At 38.3% G+C, this 17,325-nt stretch overlaps 1 protein-coding gene and 4 non-coding genes across 5 annotated transcripts in view; all 5 read left to right on the top strand.

Annotated features, from left to right (window-relative positions):
- Positions 1-428: 428 nt before the first annotated feature.
- On the top strand, positions 429-511 carry trnal-cag (transfer RNA leucine (anticodon CAG)). Its single transcript has one exon. It is a non-coding gene; the product is annotated as a tRNA-Leu (tRNA).
- Positions 512-2,190: 1,679 nt separating this feature from the next.
- On the top strand, positions 2,191-2,273 carry trnal-cag (transfer RNA leucine (anticodon CAG)). The gene has a single exon. It is a non-coding gene; the product is annotated as a tRNA-Leu (tRNA).
- Positions 2,274-2,828: 555 nt separating this feature from the next.
- trnal-cag (transfer RNA leucine (anticodon CAG)) lies at positions 2,829-2,911 on the top strand. The gene has a single exon. It is a non-coding gene; the product is annotated as a tRNA-Leu (tRNA).
- A 1,432-nt stretch (positions 2,912-4,343) lies between these two features.
- On the top strand, positions 4,344-4,426 carry trnal-cag (transfer RNA leucine (anticodon CAG)). Its single transcript has one exon. It is a non-coding gene; the product is annotated as a tRNA-Leu (tRNA).
- Positions 4,427-8,682: 4,256 nt separating this feature from the next.
- bcl11bb (BCL11 transcription factor B b) overlaps positions 8,683-17,325 on the top strand; it is a 30,386-nt gene continuing 21,743 nt past the window's right edge. The window contains exons 1-2 of the mRNA XM_026923292.3: positions 8,683-9,464; positions 16,256-16,624. Of these exons, the coding sequence (XP_026779093.1) occupies positions 9,401-9,464; positions 16,256-16,624 (433 nt within the window). The 5' untranslated portion in view covers positions 8,683-9,400. The remainder of the gene's footprint in view (positions 9,465-16,255; positions 16,625-17,325) is intronic.

The following is a 17,325-nucleotide window of genomic DNA, read 5'->3' as shown; positions in this document are numbered from 1 at the left end:
GACGTCAGAGTGTTACAAACACAATTTTCCTAAACAGTCCTTTTTTTCTCTTATTAATACAAATGCTGTACTTTCTAATGATACACCTGTTAACATACTACAGTACATACATTAGAAATAGCCTATGTATTTACTATTTGTTTTGTTTTTTAAATCAGTTTGCTTATTTGAGTTAAAATAATATACAGTTATGCAAAAGTCCCAACCAGCATTCAGTGGAATTAAAAACAAATCAACCTTTAGTTGCAATTCAAACTTAAGAGGGGAATATCGAGGATCTGGCAACCCTTCACTAAACGTGAAGCTTGCTTTGCATTCTGGGTAATACATGTAGTTCCTCACAAGCCTCAGCGAACCCATTTAATATTTGTAACGAATATGAGTAATACACATTGAAAAAGACATCAGTTACGCTGTTGCCTACAGCAGTCAGGATGGCCGAGCGGTCTAAGGCGCTGCGTTCAGGTCGCAGTCTCCCCTGGAGGCGTGGGTTCGAATCCCACTTCTGACAGAGCTGCAATGCTTTTCACGTCTGGAGGTTTGTGATCTAAAGATTGCGAGTTAAAGAATCCCACAAACATCAGACCGTCAGAGCCAAACATGCATGATGTAGCAGTTGCAGTGTATGAAATTGTGGTGTAACCATATGCTTCTGTTCACAGTTCAGCTCTTTTCAGAATCCTGTCTTCATGATTTGATGCTCAGTGCATTCTGAATGAAGAAAAATGATGAATGAATGAAATATTCTATTATAGCAAACAATGCAAAAGAATGTGAGCTTTTGTCTGTATAAAACTAAATAAATAAAAAATGGCTAGGAACAGAGGTTTAATACTGTAAACAAAATGCACTACAGGTTCACCATATCTTAAAAATAAATAAATTTATAAATTCTCCCCAAAATTTTGATTGAACAAATAAACTGTTTGACCTGGGGACTTTGAAAATAATAGACTGAAACATAATGAGCTCCATAGCAGAAATAGAGCTCCAAGGTCAGCTAAAATGCCCAAATTCCACGGCCTTTGGTGTTGTCTGAAAACTACTGAAGAGCTCTTTTTAACCATTTGTGTAACTGTATAACACACAGTGTTGGTCGTTGCACTCCGGTGCTATCAGGCTATCGGTCACTTCACAAGTGCAGATCTCACAGGTTCTTCACAAAAGAAACGCAATCAAATGACCAGCAAGCACACTGTATATTTTTACTGTTTATTTTTACTTCAGAAAGTGCAAATCTCCTGCATTACTTTTCACAATAGTGCATGATCACTGTCTTAATATTGAAAATATTGAGATTGTTCCTTTTGAGAAAAAGCTTAAATATCTTGAAAATTGTCCAGTAATTTTCAGAAATAATTGTAATAAAATATGTTCAGCTGTACTGCATAATAATGTCAGTTAATGTTGTGATTAGATAGATTAGATAACATGTTTGCAGATCAGCTACATGCTTGCAGATCACACTGACCTGCACTTGAAGTTACTTTCATTCTGTTCACTTTAGTATTTCGTACACTTCAGTACTCTGTATACTTCAGTATTCTGTGAACTTCAATATTTCATACACTTCAGTACTCTGTGCACTTCAGTACTCTGAACACTTCAGTATTTTATACACTTCAGTACTCTGAACACTTCAGTATTTTATACACTTCAGTACTCTGTACACTTCAGTACTCTGAACACTTCAGTATTCTGTGAACTTCAGTATTTTATACACTTCAATACTTCTTTATATACTTACAGAACTTTTAATTTTTCGTACACTTCACAATTTATACACTTTAGTATTTCATACACTTCATAAATCATTCAAACAAAACAACAAAGAAAAAAAAAAAACAAACAAAAAATATCCCAAAAAATGTCTGAGAATGAATTAAAGAAAAATAATTTTAAAAAATCAACGTAAGTGTATGGAGCCTATGGGGAGGGCGTGCCCTCTATTGGCAATTATCCGGATGTCCATCGTGGAAAACACTGATGATTTATCCCCAGCAGGCAAATGTTCACGTGGAAGTATCGAGGATCTGGCAACTCTTAAGTTAAGCCTGGCCTTTACAGTGCCTTGTGGTACTCTGATCCTAGCTGAACCCGCTTCACCTACGGTCAGTCTGATTGAAAACATGATATTGATAACTAGAAAATATGCTTGAGGTCAGAGACACTTTGACAGTTTGCGCAGCAGTCAGGATGGCCGAGCGGTCTAAGGCGCTGCGTTCAGGTCGCAGTCTCCCCTGGAGGCGTGGGTTCGAATCCCACTTCTGACAGAGCTGACTTGTTTTCACTTCCACGGTTTTGTGATTTAAAGTACCCCAGAAAAGTCTAGCAAAAGCCACTCTACCCCGATCATTCCTAGATATATATATTACACAACACTAAAGCAGGAGTGAGTGCTTGTCGAACCACTTAAAAAATGTTAAAAATCAGATGTTCTGTGTAGACAATAAATTTCAATTCTGCCAAGTATTCTAAACAAAATAACGTTTTAAAATGGGCAAAAACCAAAGCAGGTGAACGAGCATCAGGTGTTAAGGGAAAGTGCGCCTTCTCTCGGCAGTCATGGTTTATTATACATGCATGCACCGGTGGTCTTATCTCATTCGGATGATTTCTACGCCAGTGTTAAATTGAGATCTGACTTTAGATTTAATTCTAACAAGTCTGTTAAATAAGCATGTTTGGGGACGTGTAATTACACTTTATTTTATTACACAATTATTTAAAGCAAAGCTAACCTTTTCTACTGGATATATACAAAGAAAATAATTTAATAATAATATTAATTTAAACTGTGCTTTACATTTGATGCAGCGTGTCAGTCAGTCAGGATGGCCGAGCGGTCTAAGGCGCTGCGTTCAGGTCGCAGTCTCCCCTGGAGGCGTGGGTTCGAATCCCACTTCTGACAGAGCTTTTCTTCCGTTTCTGTGACTTTGTGACCATAAGATTCTGAATTTGAAGTCCTTGAAAAGGCAGACTATCACTGAGTGAATCCCTTTATTTGCTTTTCTTCCACTGAGATAATAAAGAACCCATTGACCTGATCAAGACAAGGCACTTGACTGACATTAAATCATTGCTTTTGCGTCATTTTAGAATTTTTTTTTTGTTTTTTTAGAAATATCTGCTGCTGCTGCCTGGTTGGATAATGTAATGTTTTTCTAAAGTTAGAAAAAAAAAAAAAAAAAAATTTCCCCAGTGAATGCCTCACAATATTGTCATGGAGAAAACGGCAAAATGCAATGACACTAGTGGGGGAAAAAAACCCAAAAAACCATGAAATACAATACTGCTTTGCATTAGTGAAATACTGAAAACACACTACACTTAAAAGTAAAGCCTTCACTGCATTGCCCTCTTAGTCTCTTTAATGAAAAACAGACAAAAGGGGGTTACATTATATGGGAATTAAATGCTGAACTTGTGTCAGAAGTGAATATAATTCCCTGTTATATTATTACATTTTTATTTCCATCAGTGTGTTGCAGTCGTATCACACTGAAATGAAAGCACTGTCCAGTCAAGGCTCTAAACATACCCTGGGGCATGGCTGGGCTATTACCAGAGAAAGGGAGAAAGATCATTTTCCAGGAGGTGTTACTGTCCATATAAAGGACATATCATTTCTTCTGGTCTATTGTTTCTTCATTCCTGCTCCACTGATTGTTGAACCTTTAATCAACATTTTTCAGAATTATTACTAAAACATGATATAAGTGATAATATAGCTAAAAATTCTTACAGCTCTGAGCAGGACCCAGGAGTTATCAAATTTCTTTTTTGTCTATCAGCGAGGAGAAGGACAAACATTTCTCAGTAAAATTCTTGCTGTGTTTGTATATAGAACTTCATGTTTTTTCACCTGTGTAATATGCATTTTGTTCTGCATATTATACATTATTCAAAAGTTATCAGAAAATATTTGCCATATTCAGAAACGGCAACAAACCTTTGACCTGACATAGGCCTAATGAGATTTTTCACTTTTAATGCTTTATTTAACCATGATAATGATAGTGAAGAGAAGCGGAACCTCTGCAAAACCTAAGCCTCTAAACAATTTGTTGGCATAAATAATAATAATAATAATAATAATAATAATAATAATAAACAGTAGAAGCTCAGAAGGGAAATCCACGACCTGGCAACCCTGTTAAAAGTTAGGCTTGCAGTGCATTCTGGGTAATATGCACAGTTCATCACTACTAAGACCCGTTTACCCCATTTAATTTATTACCAATCTGAGAGAAACTCTAACATACTTAATGATTATTTACAAGCGAGGCTATTAGGGTTATTAATTTTTGAAAAGGATATCTGTTAAACTAGCTATCACGGCAGTCAGGATGGCCGAGCGGTCTAAGGCGCTGCGTTCAGGTCGCAGTCTCCCCTGGAGGCGTGGGTTCGAATCCCACTTCTGACAGAGCTGACACACTTTTGTGATTATGAGTTGGAATATCAAAAAAGTCGACAAAATAGTATCGTTTGGTATAACGTGAAGAATCAACAAGTTCTCTCGACGGAGAAATAGAAAGGTCTATCAGAACAATCTATTGTAAACCCAGTGTAAACCCATATGAGGATGGGTTCTCTGTTGAGTCTGGTTCCTCTCAAGGTTTCTTCCTATCACCATCTTTTTCCTTGCCACCGTCGCCCTGCTTGCTCATCAGAGACGTCACACACACACACTTCACTTTACTTTTGTTTGTGTAAAGCTGCTTTGAGACAATGACCTTTGTAAAAAAGCGCTATACAAATAAAAATGAATTGAATTGAATTGGAATGATTAGGACAAAAAACAGATATCTAGCTCATGATTTCAGTAACACTTTTGAAATTATGTTTAATGCTAATCAGAATAAGTGTCTCCACATTATTTGCAGCTCGCCGACTTCCAAACGAAGGAAGAATAGGAAAAAGAAGGAACTGGAGGGTGAGAGATCGGAGGGAAACATAAAAGCATAAAAGCCTTTTTTCTGCATAATTTCTGCATCATGCAACTTCTTCAGAAATAAAATAAAAAAAATGTTAAAAACATTGTTAGTACACTGTTAACAGTTAGTGCTTCAGTTTAATTATTATTATCTGCATTCCCAAATTTCCTCTCTGGGATAAATATATCTGTCTATCTGTCTGACTGTCTGTCAAATATTCTGCGATTATAAACATATCCACCAGAGGGCGCAGCTGTCCATAAATGTCCACAAATTCCAGAAGCTCAGTATTATCTACTGGTATAAAACGTATGATAATAAAATACTGGGAAATATTTATATATATTAAACCTTATTGTATGTACACTTACAACTTTCATTAATGTGCAGAAGTTTTAATTCATTCCTTCTTCAGTAAGTGCTTTATCCTGGACCCAGAGTCTATCCCAGGAACACTGAGCCCAAGGTAAGATGGGACATCAGTCCATTGCAGAGCTCCATGCACACACTCATTCACACACGAGGCAATTTTGAGTAGCCAGTCCACCTGTGCATGTTCCTATGCAGAGCTCCATGCACACACTCATTCACACATGAGGCAATTTTGAGTAGCCAGTCCACCTGTGCATGTTCCTGGGAGGTGGGAGGAAACTGGAGAACATGGAGGAAACCTGCAGAGACACGGGGAGAGCATGTGAAACTCCATACAGACAGTAAACGGAGATCAGGATAGAACCAGGGATCTATAGGGTGACATGTAGGCTACATAAAGTAAAGTAAATATGGTAAATAATTTTTTTGGATTTGAAGAGGTAACACTGATATAACAAAATATTTCCATTTGATAAATATGTTGTAATTTGTTAAGAAATGTCACAGATGATATTCAGGAAATGTGACTATATAAAGACATTTTTTTATCAACCCAGGATCAGTGCAAACATACTAATCTCCAGATTTTCTGAGTGAAGGCTGGATTCAGGTATGACAGTACATCAGGTGACAGGAAACATGTGATAGAAAAATGACTCAGACACTGTTTTTGCTCACAAAAAAAAAGACCCAAAAAAGACCAAAAAAGACCACCTCTAATGTAACCATTAGAGATAACACTGTTAATAACAAGATGAATAATTGATTTATTAAAATATTCAGTGCTAATAAAGATGATCAGAGGAATGAAGTGCTCACATAAAGTGTCGACATACAGAGATACATTGTTTATTAAAGTGTGAAGAGTGTGTATAACTACAGAGAGACAAAGTGTTGAGTGTATGTAAGGACAGATAGAGAGATAAAGTGTTTATTAAAGTGTTGAGTGTATACAAGGACAGATAGAGAGATACAGTGTATATTAAAGTGTTGAGTGTATATAAGGACAGATAGAGAGATAAAGTGTTTATTAAAGTGTTGAGTGTATGTAAGGACAGACAGAGAGATAAAGTGTTTATTAAAGTGTTGAGTGTATATAAGGACAGATAGAGAGATAAAGTGTTTATTAAAGTGTTGAGTGTATATAAGGACAGACAGAGAGATAAAGTGTTTATTAAAGTGTTGAGTGTATATAAGCACAGACAGAGAGATAAAGTGTTTATTAAAGTGTTGAGTGTATGTAAGGACAGATAGAGAGATAAAGTGTTTATTAAAGTGTTGAGTGTATATAAGCACAGACAGAGAGATAAAGTGTTTATTAAAGTGTTGAGTGTATATAAGGACAGATAGAGAGATAAAGTGTTTATTAAAGTGTTGAGTGTATATAAGGACAGATAGAGAGATACAGTGTTTATTAAAGTGTTGAGTGTATGTAAGGACAGACAGAGAGATAAAGTGTTTATTAAAGTGTTGAGTGTATATAAGGACAGATAGAGAGATAAAGTGTTTATTAAAGTGTTGAGTGTATATAAGGACAGACAGAGAGATAGTGTTTATTAAAGTGTTGAGTGTATGTAAGGACAGACAGAGAGATAGTGTTTATTAAAGTGTTGAGTGTATATAAGGACAGATAGAGAGATACAGTGTTTATTAAAGTGTTGAGTGTATATAAGGACAGATAGAGAGATAAAGTGTTTATTAAAGTGTTGAGTGTATATAAGGACAGACAGAGAGATAGTGTTTATTAAAGTGTTGAGTGTATATAAGGACAGACAGAGAGATAGTGTTTATTAAAGTGTTGAGTGTATGTAAGGACAGATAGAGAGATACAGTGTTTATTAAAGTGTTGAGTGTATATAAGGACAGATAGAGAGATAAAGTGTTTATTAAAGTGTTGAGTGTATATAAGGACAGACAGAGAGATAGTGTTTATTAAAGTGTTGAGTGTATGTAAGGACAGATAGAGAGATAAAGTGTTTATTAAAGTGTTGAGTGTATGTAAGGACAGACAGAGAGATAAAGTGTTTATTAAAGTGTTGAGTGTATGTAAGGACAGATAGAGAGATAAAGTGTTTATTAAAGTGTTGAGTGTATATAAGGACAGATAGAGAGATAAAGTGTTTATTAAAGTGTTGAGTGTATATAAGGACAGATAGAGAGATAAAGTGTTTATTAAAGTGTTGAGTGTATATAAGGACAGATAGAGAGATAAAGTGTTTATTAAAGTGTTGAGTGTATGTAAGGACAGATAGAGAGATACAGTGTTTATTAAAGTGTTGAGTGTATATAAGCACAGATAGAGAGATAGTGTTTATTAAAGTGTTGAGTGTATATAAGGACAGATAGAGAGATAAAGTGTTTATTAAAGTGTTGAGTGTATATAAGGACAGATAGAGAGATAAAGTGTTTATTAAAGTGTTGAGTGTATATAAGGACAGATAGAGAGATAAAGTGTTTATTAAAGTGTTGAGTGTATATAAGGACAGATAGAGAGATAAAGTGTTTATTAAAGTGTTGAGTGTATGTAAGGACAGATAGAGAGATAAAGTGTTTATTAAAGTGTTGAGTGTATATAAGGACAGATAGAGAGATAAAGTGTTTATTAAAGTGTTGAGTGTATATAAGGACAGACAGAGAGATACTGTTTATTAAAGTGTTGAGTGTATGTAAGGACAGATAGAGAGATAGTGTTTATTAAAGTGTTGAGTGTATATAAGCACAGATAGAGAGATAGTGTTTATTAAAGTGTTGAGTGTATATAAGGACAGATAGAGAGATAAAGTGTTTATTAAAGTGTTGAGTGTATGTAAGGACAGACAGAGAGATACTGTTTATTATTCACAGTGTTTATGAACAGAGACAATGGAACAGTTTATAGTGTTAATTAAAAGAGGAAAATGAATAAAATGTGGATAGTGTTAATAAAGTGAAACAGAGCTTATTAAAGCGCAAAAGTTAGTCTGAATGGTGGAAATGCAAATTATTGCATTTCTTTTAAAAAACTAAAATCAACGTAACATAAACTGAAGTGCTTGTATTTTTGTTGAACACTGTTAATATTACTGCAAACATTTTCACTGTTGCATAACGACTTCCGGTGTTTACACTCGAAGTGTTTTTTTTTTGTTTTTTTTTTTTGTCCAATTCAACGGGTTAATGCAACACTACAAAAGGTAATTCAACACTGTTAGTTGGAAAGGCTGCTTTCCTGCGCGCGCTCTGCTTCAACCGTCTCGCGCCGCTAGTCGCCCCCCAGCACGTGCTGTTCTGTAGGTCTCCGCGCGCGCCCAACGTCACGTCCGTACTTGAACTTGAATTCCAGTCTTTATTCTTTTAGTCTGAGGCAACCCCTGACCACACACACACACACACACACACACACATACACGCACAAGTACAGGCGCGCGCAGGGTGGGTCCTGTCCTCCTTCCCTCCCTCCCTCACTCCCTCCCTCGCGAAGAGCCCCGACGTAAAACGCGAGACGTAATTAATGACTCGGCCTGTGGGTCGCTTTTTGAGAGGCGGCTCCGTCTCGTGCGCCGTGAGTTGCCGTTGCCGCGCGCTGACGCCGGGCAGGATGGAGCGCGAGCTTTCAGTCACCTGTCAAAACCACTTTGGGAGGAATTGGGATTTGCGCGAGAGATGCCTTTTTTGACACAAGCGTGCAACTCTGAGCGTAAATAAACAACAACAACAAAAACAAGAACAACACACTCCGAGCAGAGGAGCGCGTATTTACAGGCAACTTTTAGGTTGGAGAAGTAGCCTAGTGTCGCGCGCGCTGCGAGCAGAGGAGCTGCACTCGGTATTAGAGCAGAAATTAGGTGATTAGTTTCAGCTCGCGCGCGGAGGTGCCTGTTAGTCGCGCAGAACGCGCGCTGTTTTTATCCTGCTTGTCTTCTTCTGTTTGACTCGTGCACACCGGAGCGTTCTCCCGTCCTGAAAACCCACCTGAAAGCTACGGGCTCCGGACAGAAGAGACGAGCAGAAAGTTTGCACAGAGGAAGAGGAAGAAGAGGAAGAAGAGGACTGCGTGCGTCTCACGGACTGTTTTTATTCCTCTGTGCTGAGTGTGTGTGAGATGCCGGGCGATGTCCCGCCGCAAGCAGGGCAACCCGCAGCACCTGTCCGTGAGCCAGAGGGAGAGCGTGCAGCGTGAGTAATCCCACTCTCACACCCACCCACCCACACACACACACACACACACACACACACACGCACGCGCGCGCGCGCGATCCTAATCAATAGACCTAATGATTCCACATCGCATAATAACCCGCCTGTCAATAACAATCTTGCACACACGCGCACGCATCACCTATAACCCTACACACACACACACACAACAACACACAGACACACACACGAGGGCACATAACAGCACTAACTCAGGAACACCATTCCTTATGTGATTAAGTGAAAAATATTTTATAAGTGAAGTTTAAAATACAGAGCACTGCTGGACATCGACTAGCTCTTAATCCAGCTGCATCTGACTCGCACACTGACCCTTTAAAGAGCTTCTCATTAGTCCAGATTAAGTAGACACCTTGATCTGCTCCCTGAAATATATCATTTTTGATCCATATTATTTGACGCAAAAAAAGGACTTTGACTCTGGCTGAACTCCAGACATCCCATTAAAGCATAGACTTCTTTATCATGGCCTTTAACAGTGTTTGTGCTCCCTTAAAAAGAAGGTTCCTGGAAGTTCTTCAGAGTGCCTCACCTTTAAAAGTGTCTCCAGGAACCTTGCTTTAAACATTCTTCAAACATGGCTCCTTAAAGAACCCTAATTTCAATAAAATCTCAAATTCTATCCTAATTGCCATTATTATTTTTTTGTTTTGGAGTATGTGAGACAAGTTTCATCAAAAGGCCCTGAGTGTTTGCCTGTGAGCATAGATTACACTTTCAGTTTTCGAGCTGCATTATATTCCACGGTGATTATAATCTTCATTTGGGTGATTTTCTGGTGTTTTGAGTCACATTGTATTTATTCATTTTTACCTGCCCAGACGGAAAGCTAGTTTGCTAATTCTCATTCAGAGCACTTTTCTTTGTATTCACCCCCTGACCAAATAAATCGAACAAAACAAAAAGTTACAACAAAAGATAAGAATCTACATAAACATTAGGCTTGAAAATAAACAGCTATACTAGTTTTGAGAATTTCTTGATTAAAACGCAGGACAACGAAGCACAGATTAAACAAATCATGCACAACTGCTGTGTTTAAGTTTTAAAAAGAAGCTTTGCATAGAAATATTAGTTACTGCTGAACTGAGGAAGGCTCAAAAGATGTCTATCTCAAACGCACACACACACACACACACACACACAAAACGCACACACACGTACAAACATTTTTATATACAGACTACACGGTTCCACTGGAGCACATGCAGTTTGTTTAATATTTTATTAACCGTTTTATATAATACTCTTCCATATCACTAGGCTATTATTTTTTAAATGTAAGAATTGCTGATCAATTTGTTATGAAATAATTCTTTCATATATTTATATACTTATATATTTATATATATATCACAACTTTTTAGAACAGAATTTGCATTTACTTTAACGGGATGATTTGTCTTACATTTATCTTAATTAGCAAATTAACACATTCTTCTAGTGAAGCCATGCCTCTACAGCTTTACAGTCTTTCATCATTTTTACAGCGCAATCAACATCATCAACATCAACATCACCTCATAATAATCAAATGTTACCTCAATTAGAGCTTAAAAAGACTTCACACATATAGGCCCAAATTATATTCATTTCACATAATTTCAAAATGTCTTTTTATCAGATGTAATAGCAACCAAACAAGTAACATTCAGTTCCTGTCTGCAGTTCAACAGCAGCTTAATCAGCGTAATTCATTCAGCCTGTTTCCTCTTGACGAGCTAAACATGCTCGCTTAGACACCTACGGATGTAGCTAGATTTCTGTGTGTGTTGAAAATAATCCGTGTGTCATAGTACGATTCCTGAGATGATGTGTTGGAGGACGTGAGTGTGTTACTAACGTCAGCGTCTTGGTTAGGCCTGTAGAGCTCAAAAATTCATCCTGACCTTTAACCTGTCTGACTGCTCTGTTGTGTATGGTTTAGATGGTTTATATAAATGTAATCTTCTTATTGTTGAACGTGTAATTATGTGCCCATTGTAGGTGTATTTATGAGGCCCTTCCTTAATTTCTGTTGAGCCCTCCAAGATAAGGTCAGAAATAAAAACAAAAACAAAGGTGTATCATGTGGATTTATTAATGCGTTGTGCAAATTAACACACGGAAATTTAAGAAGAGCTACATAAACCCTGCAAATGTGGAATATACAATACAGACTATACATGCATATATAATACTCAAGACTATACAAATATTAAATATACAAGACTATCACACATGTTTTGTCTTATGGAAGCTAATGTGTTGGTCATAGAGAGGTGTGTGTGTGAGTGTGAGTGAGAAGAAGCACCGGATGACCTTTGAGCTGATGGTCTCTTTCAAGACTCGAAACTTTCCAGCTTTGCTCCAGCGCTTCTTCTTGTAGATCCATGAAGCTAATGCATAGACAGTGTAAAGTTTGTGATGGAGTTACTGAAAGCATGCCGATAACTTGTTGCACGTGTGTTTGTGTGTATGTGCGTGAGTGCGTGCAAGTGTGTGTTTGCTTTTGTGTCTTAGTGCATATGTTTGAAGAGAATGATGAGATTATGACTCATATAAAAAGGTTTGTTTGTGTGGTCCTGCATGATGCCTGTGTCTGTCCAAGGAAATGTGTGTGTGTGTCTCAATAAATTCATACCAAGTGTATTAATCTATGCTGAAGGTCAGATGCAAGGGGAAAAACCAGAACGGCCTCATTTGGATAAGCTAACGCTCTTGGAACAGGACGTGTCGGTTGAGACGGTTGCTCAATGCAGGTAGAGTTATCTCCGGGTGATGAGATCTATAGGTCACATTAGGTAAAAAAAAAAAAGGTGTGGAAACTGGAGGATCCACATATTTCATGCTGTAAAATAAATGCAGGCATAGACTGCTATATGCTGTATATGAGTCTGAATGCACATACATGCACACGAAGGCTGGAGAGCTGGACAGAAAGGATGCAGATTAAATGTTTAAAATGATTAACTGCCTGCATGTAACTGCACGGTAATCAGCACGGTATTAAAATATTGAATGCGCATATACATATATATATATATATATATATATATATATATATATATATATATATACACACACACACACACACACATACACACACACGTGGTAACGACTTCATCACATTTAATTTGTGTGCGTGTGTGTATACAAAAATATTATTAGTGCATATTAGCACATATTATATACATATATTAATTATTTTAATATTTCATTCATGTAGTTATACAGAGTTTAGTGCATGTGTACATATAGATATGTGTGTGTGTATGTTTTATTGTCTTGTTGGGGATCAAATGTCCCAACAACGATAGGAATATAACAGTTGAGACATTTGTCTGGTCCCCACAAGGTAAACTGTTTGTTTGTTTTATATTTTTACAAAAACTGCAACTTTTATTTAAAATTATTGAAATAAAATCCACAAGGATTTCTTTTTTGTTACTGAGGTTAAGATGAGGGTTAGATGTATGGGTAGGGATAGCGTTAATTATCTGTGTTAATAATTATGTCAGTGACGAGGATAGTGAGACGTGTGTGTGTGTGAGTGTGTGGGTGTATGTGTGTGTGGGTGTGTATGTGAGCGGTAGTGCTCTTCTGTGTAATTTTGCCATTTTTCAAAAAAAAACAGCATGAGTCAATGCATGAACCTTGCGTATATTTATGTGTAGGAGGGGGATGTCCATCATAGTCCTGTGGTTCACTTTACTGTGCATGTAGTGCACCAGAGTGCACATTGTTTCAAAATGATTTTGTGTTATGGCCTGTGGATGCACAAACATGACCTTTTCACTGTACACACTGTAAAAGAGTGACCAGTATGATTACTTCTTCTTCTTCTTCTTCTGAAGACTCTGGTGTTAAGAAAATCGAATCTTCTCAAGAAGGCATGTGGACATGAGACATGTTATCTCCAGGTCTGTCACAGATGCTCATATTTGTCTAAGGAACTGACACAAAGCAGGACTTCATATTCACACCCACGTTAGCCATCAGCATGGTGGTGTGTAAAGCATGTGCAGTAGGGTTTGCTTGGTTTAGCGGCATCGATCGTTGTGTGTGTCTCCTCATCCTACAAGTGTGTGTGTGTGTGTGTGACTTCTCATGAAGAGTCAATAGTCAATAATGTGACTGATAGGGGGTGCTGTAAGTCTTTAGGAGCTTCGTGCAATTGTGAAGAGTGAAACCCCCCCCCTCCCCCCCCAACCCACCCCGTTTCTTTTGTGTGTCTGTGTGCGAATATACTTCTTCAGAATTTGTCCTTCCCTCTGATTATAGCCTTCAGGAATAATGTGTGATAAGTGTATTTATCGTGTGCACATCCCCCATGTGGCTACCTGTCATCCCAGGAGTATCATTCCCAATCTACACTCGCTTCCAACCCCTTATCTTAAGCTGGATATAATTCATTCACTTTATTGTCTGTCAATTTTTCCCTGAGGAACGTGTATGAAATTGCTGCTTTGTGTGTGTGTGTTTGTGTGAGTTTGTTTTCCACACTGAACACTGTATATAATTGAATAAAGTTATGACACTGTGATGCACTAAACCATTTTGGGAAGCATGTAGTAATTCGAGAGCATTAAAACATTGTGTACAATTTAGCTTTTTGCCCAGCCTGCAGGATTTCACACAGCCGTACTGGGAACATGCGATTCTCTGTAAATGCAGCTGCCGAGGTTTGCTGATGGTTCGATGGTTGGACCGTTTCTATTTATTTATTTATTCATGCTCATGTCATGTTTGTGTCTGAGACACTTTTGTTACATGAACAGGTTTCAGCTAAACACAGGCGCTAGGTTTGGACTACAGTGTTTTACTGAATAGTTTCACTTTAAAAAAAAAAAAAAATTAGTATTGACTAGTCACTTAAAAAAACAATATGTTTAGAGGCTTATTAAAACAATTTAACAAATCAATTTCCTTTTATTATGACAATTGATAACTGTGATAATTTAAAGATAATTAATAATATAATTTGAACACAATTAATAATAATAATAATAATGATAATAATAATAATAAACACTATGACTACTAATAATCATAATGTTAGTATATTATTATTATTATTACCTCTTTTTTATTTTATATTTGATTTATAATTTGATATTGTGCGTGTGTGTGGTTTGCAACCCCACCTGCATTTTTTGCACCATGCCCCGTAGCAGTGCTGGGCGTTTTTTCTCGGGGGCGAGGGTGCTACTGAACGAGCTCCTGTCCGCCATTCCTGTGGCGTTGGGATCTTTGCCAACTCCATGACATTTATGTTCCTCCTCCGGCGATCTTACTCAACCGTGTGTGAACAAACAGGCTGATGCCTCTTTCATCTCACACTGAGAGCCGAGTACAGATGGCCAGGTGTGTGTCGGCGACACGGCTTCAGAATCGCTTCGCTGTTAACGTTCAGGCTGCCATCTCGCAGCAACGTTCGCCTGTGAGAACATGGAGGGGTTGATAGACATGAGGAGTGGATTTAAAGTACCATAATATTTATACATACACAGTATCTCAGATGCTATTACATGCTATAAGATCTCAGACCTGTTAATAGGGTTATTAGTATGATGTAGTGTGATAAAGAGAAAAATATTAACAATGTGAATTTTGTACAGTGTGCCTCCATTTCTGTTTAATGTTCAGCAATGTTAGGCCTTCTCTCAACTGTCTACAATGTAATCGGACTATAAACTAAACTTATATAATATATGTAATATACATTATTGAAAAGAAGGCAGACAGTACAAGAGTTATATTCTGGGTTGCAATAAAAGGAGTTCAATAAGGCACAGAGGAGCAAGTACTAGCGTGACAGAGCACAAATATTCACACAGGAGGTGGTTGTTTGTCGAGTATCCTTAACCGATCTTTTCCCAAAGTGCACCTGCGAGGCGGCCTGCGGCTCTCGCGCCCTGTTTGCGGCTTCAGCAAGCGCTCCTCGGCTTCTACCTGTACAGTGCATGTGCACGTCTCCAGCATCCGGTCCAGCGTGCAGAGAAGTAGACCGGAAATAGAGATAGCACTGCAGGATCGTGCTATTGCACGGCTGTGACACACACACACACACACGTACACACACACACACAGACACCTTGTCTGATCTCAGTTTGTAGTTCACAGGTGTTCTGCTTTTTGTGGTGTGAAGAAAGAGAAAGGCATTTTGTAACTGCAAGACACTACTTGTGCGTTATAGCAAGCGTACACTATCAGGATCATAAGCCGCGGTCACCCTGAGGCCAAGTTTATGCTCTGAAGCTGAGGACATGATATTAGTTAGCATCAAAATTTTAAGAACATGTTTCCAGATTATTAGTATAAAAAGTAAGAAATGAGATGATCTAAATTCAAATATGAGGAGGAAGGAAGAATAGCCAAAATCCAAAATTTTAAAGGAATGGCTTGATGAAAAATCAAACTTAAACAATTTTCCCCTTGTCCAAATATACTCAGTCCTCCAGGTCTGACATTTTTGTCTTTAGTTTTGCACTGGAGCTATGAGGATAATGTAGCTAACCACTAATAAAAATCTATTTCACCTAAAATCTTTTCTGTTTACATCTGCCTGTAACTACATCCAACTCTTCAGTGATGAGATTTAGGACACAGTGTGACTTAGTCTTACTGATCTATAAACAATAAGAAAAATTTGGGTGAGATAGACTCAAGTCATTTTTCACCAAAGCTTTCCTTAAATGTCTTGATGATAAGCTGAAAATGTTGTTTTAATTAAACGCTGTCTCATCCTCTCTCTTTCCCCCCAACAGCCGAGGCCAGCCATGAAATGGGGGTGGAGCCTCGTTCACCAGGGGTCTGTCCTCCCAGTCCAATGGGCAACGCTGGAGAGAGAGACCTGTTGACCTGCGGCCAGTGTCAGACCAACTTCCCTCTAGGAGACATCTTGGCCTTCATCGAGCACAAGCGGAGGCTGTGCCGTGGGGCCGGAGCCTGCTATGAGAAACCCGGGGAAGGTGGCGCCACATCATCATCACCGCGTGCTCTGCGAGTAGAACTTGCCAGGAGACCCCGCCCCGTGGAGATCGGCATCCAGGTCACACCGGGTGAGGAAGAAGAGGAAGAAAAGCGTCTAACGCCCGCCAGAGGAATCTGCCCCAAGCAAGAGAGTGTACTGACAGGTACGAGGGTTGAGTGGAGGGGGAGGGCTTAGAGAGAAGTAACTGATATGTGTGTTGGTCTGTACTGAAAAAAATACATGTTCACACATACATCCACGTGTAGGTGTGTGGAGAGGTGGAGCTTAGCAGAGAACAACTGATCTGGAAGTACACAAGGATTGGGGTGTGTGTTACGTTTTGGCAGTGCATCTGTGCTTTCATACTCGTGCATGTACACACCCACACAAGCACGCAAACACTCCTCACCTGTTCAGAATTTATATATAAATATATATATACATACATATATATAAATCTTCCTTCAAAGATTTTTTTTCCTTTAGCTTTGGTGGCAGGAGGGATTAACACATGATTACATGTCAGCTGTCAGATGAGTTCATTAGAGTTCTACTTTTTTCCCTTTTTTCTTTTTCTTCCTCTCTCAACCAGACTCTGACTGAAGGGCAAAACTGCATTTCTAGGAAGAATGTTCTTTCCACGTTACCTTGTAAGGGTGCTTTTGCACTTGCCGAGGTGCACGTTGTAACTGTAGCAACGCTTTTATCAGCCCTAAGCCCTAGTATCAGCTAACTAACTATCCTAACTAATCGCTTTGTAGATTAGATTTATTATTATGAGTAATAAAGATGAAATAAAGACTGGTTTTACACTGGTGAGGAGGCTGTTTGGCTTCGTTGTGGCTTTGGCGGCAGAAAATCAAG

The sequence above is a fragment of the Pangasianodon hypophthalmus genome, chromosome 19 (assembly GCF_027358585.1).
Source record: "Pangasianodon hypophthalmus isolate fPanHyp1 chromosome 19, fPanHyp1.pri, whole genome shotgun sequence".
Taxonomy (NCBI): domain Eukaryota; kingdom Metazoa; phylum Chordata; class Actinopteri; order Siluriformes; family Pangasiidae; genus Pangasianodon; species Pangasianodon hypophthalmus.
This window is presented reverse-complemented; position numbering and strand designations above follow the sequence as displayed.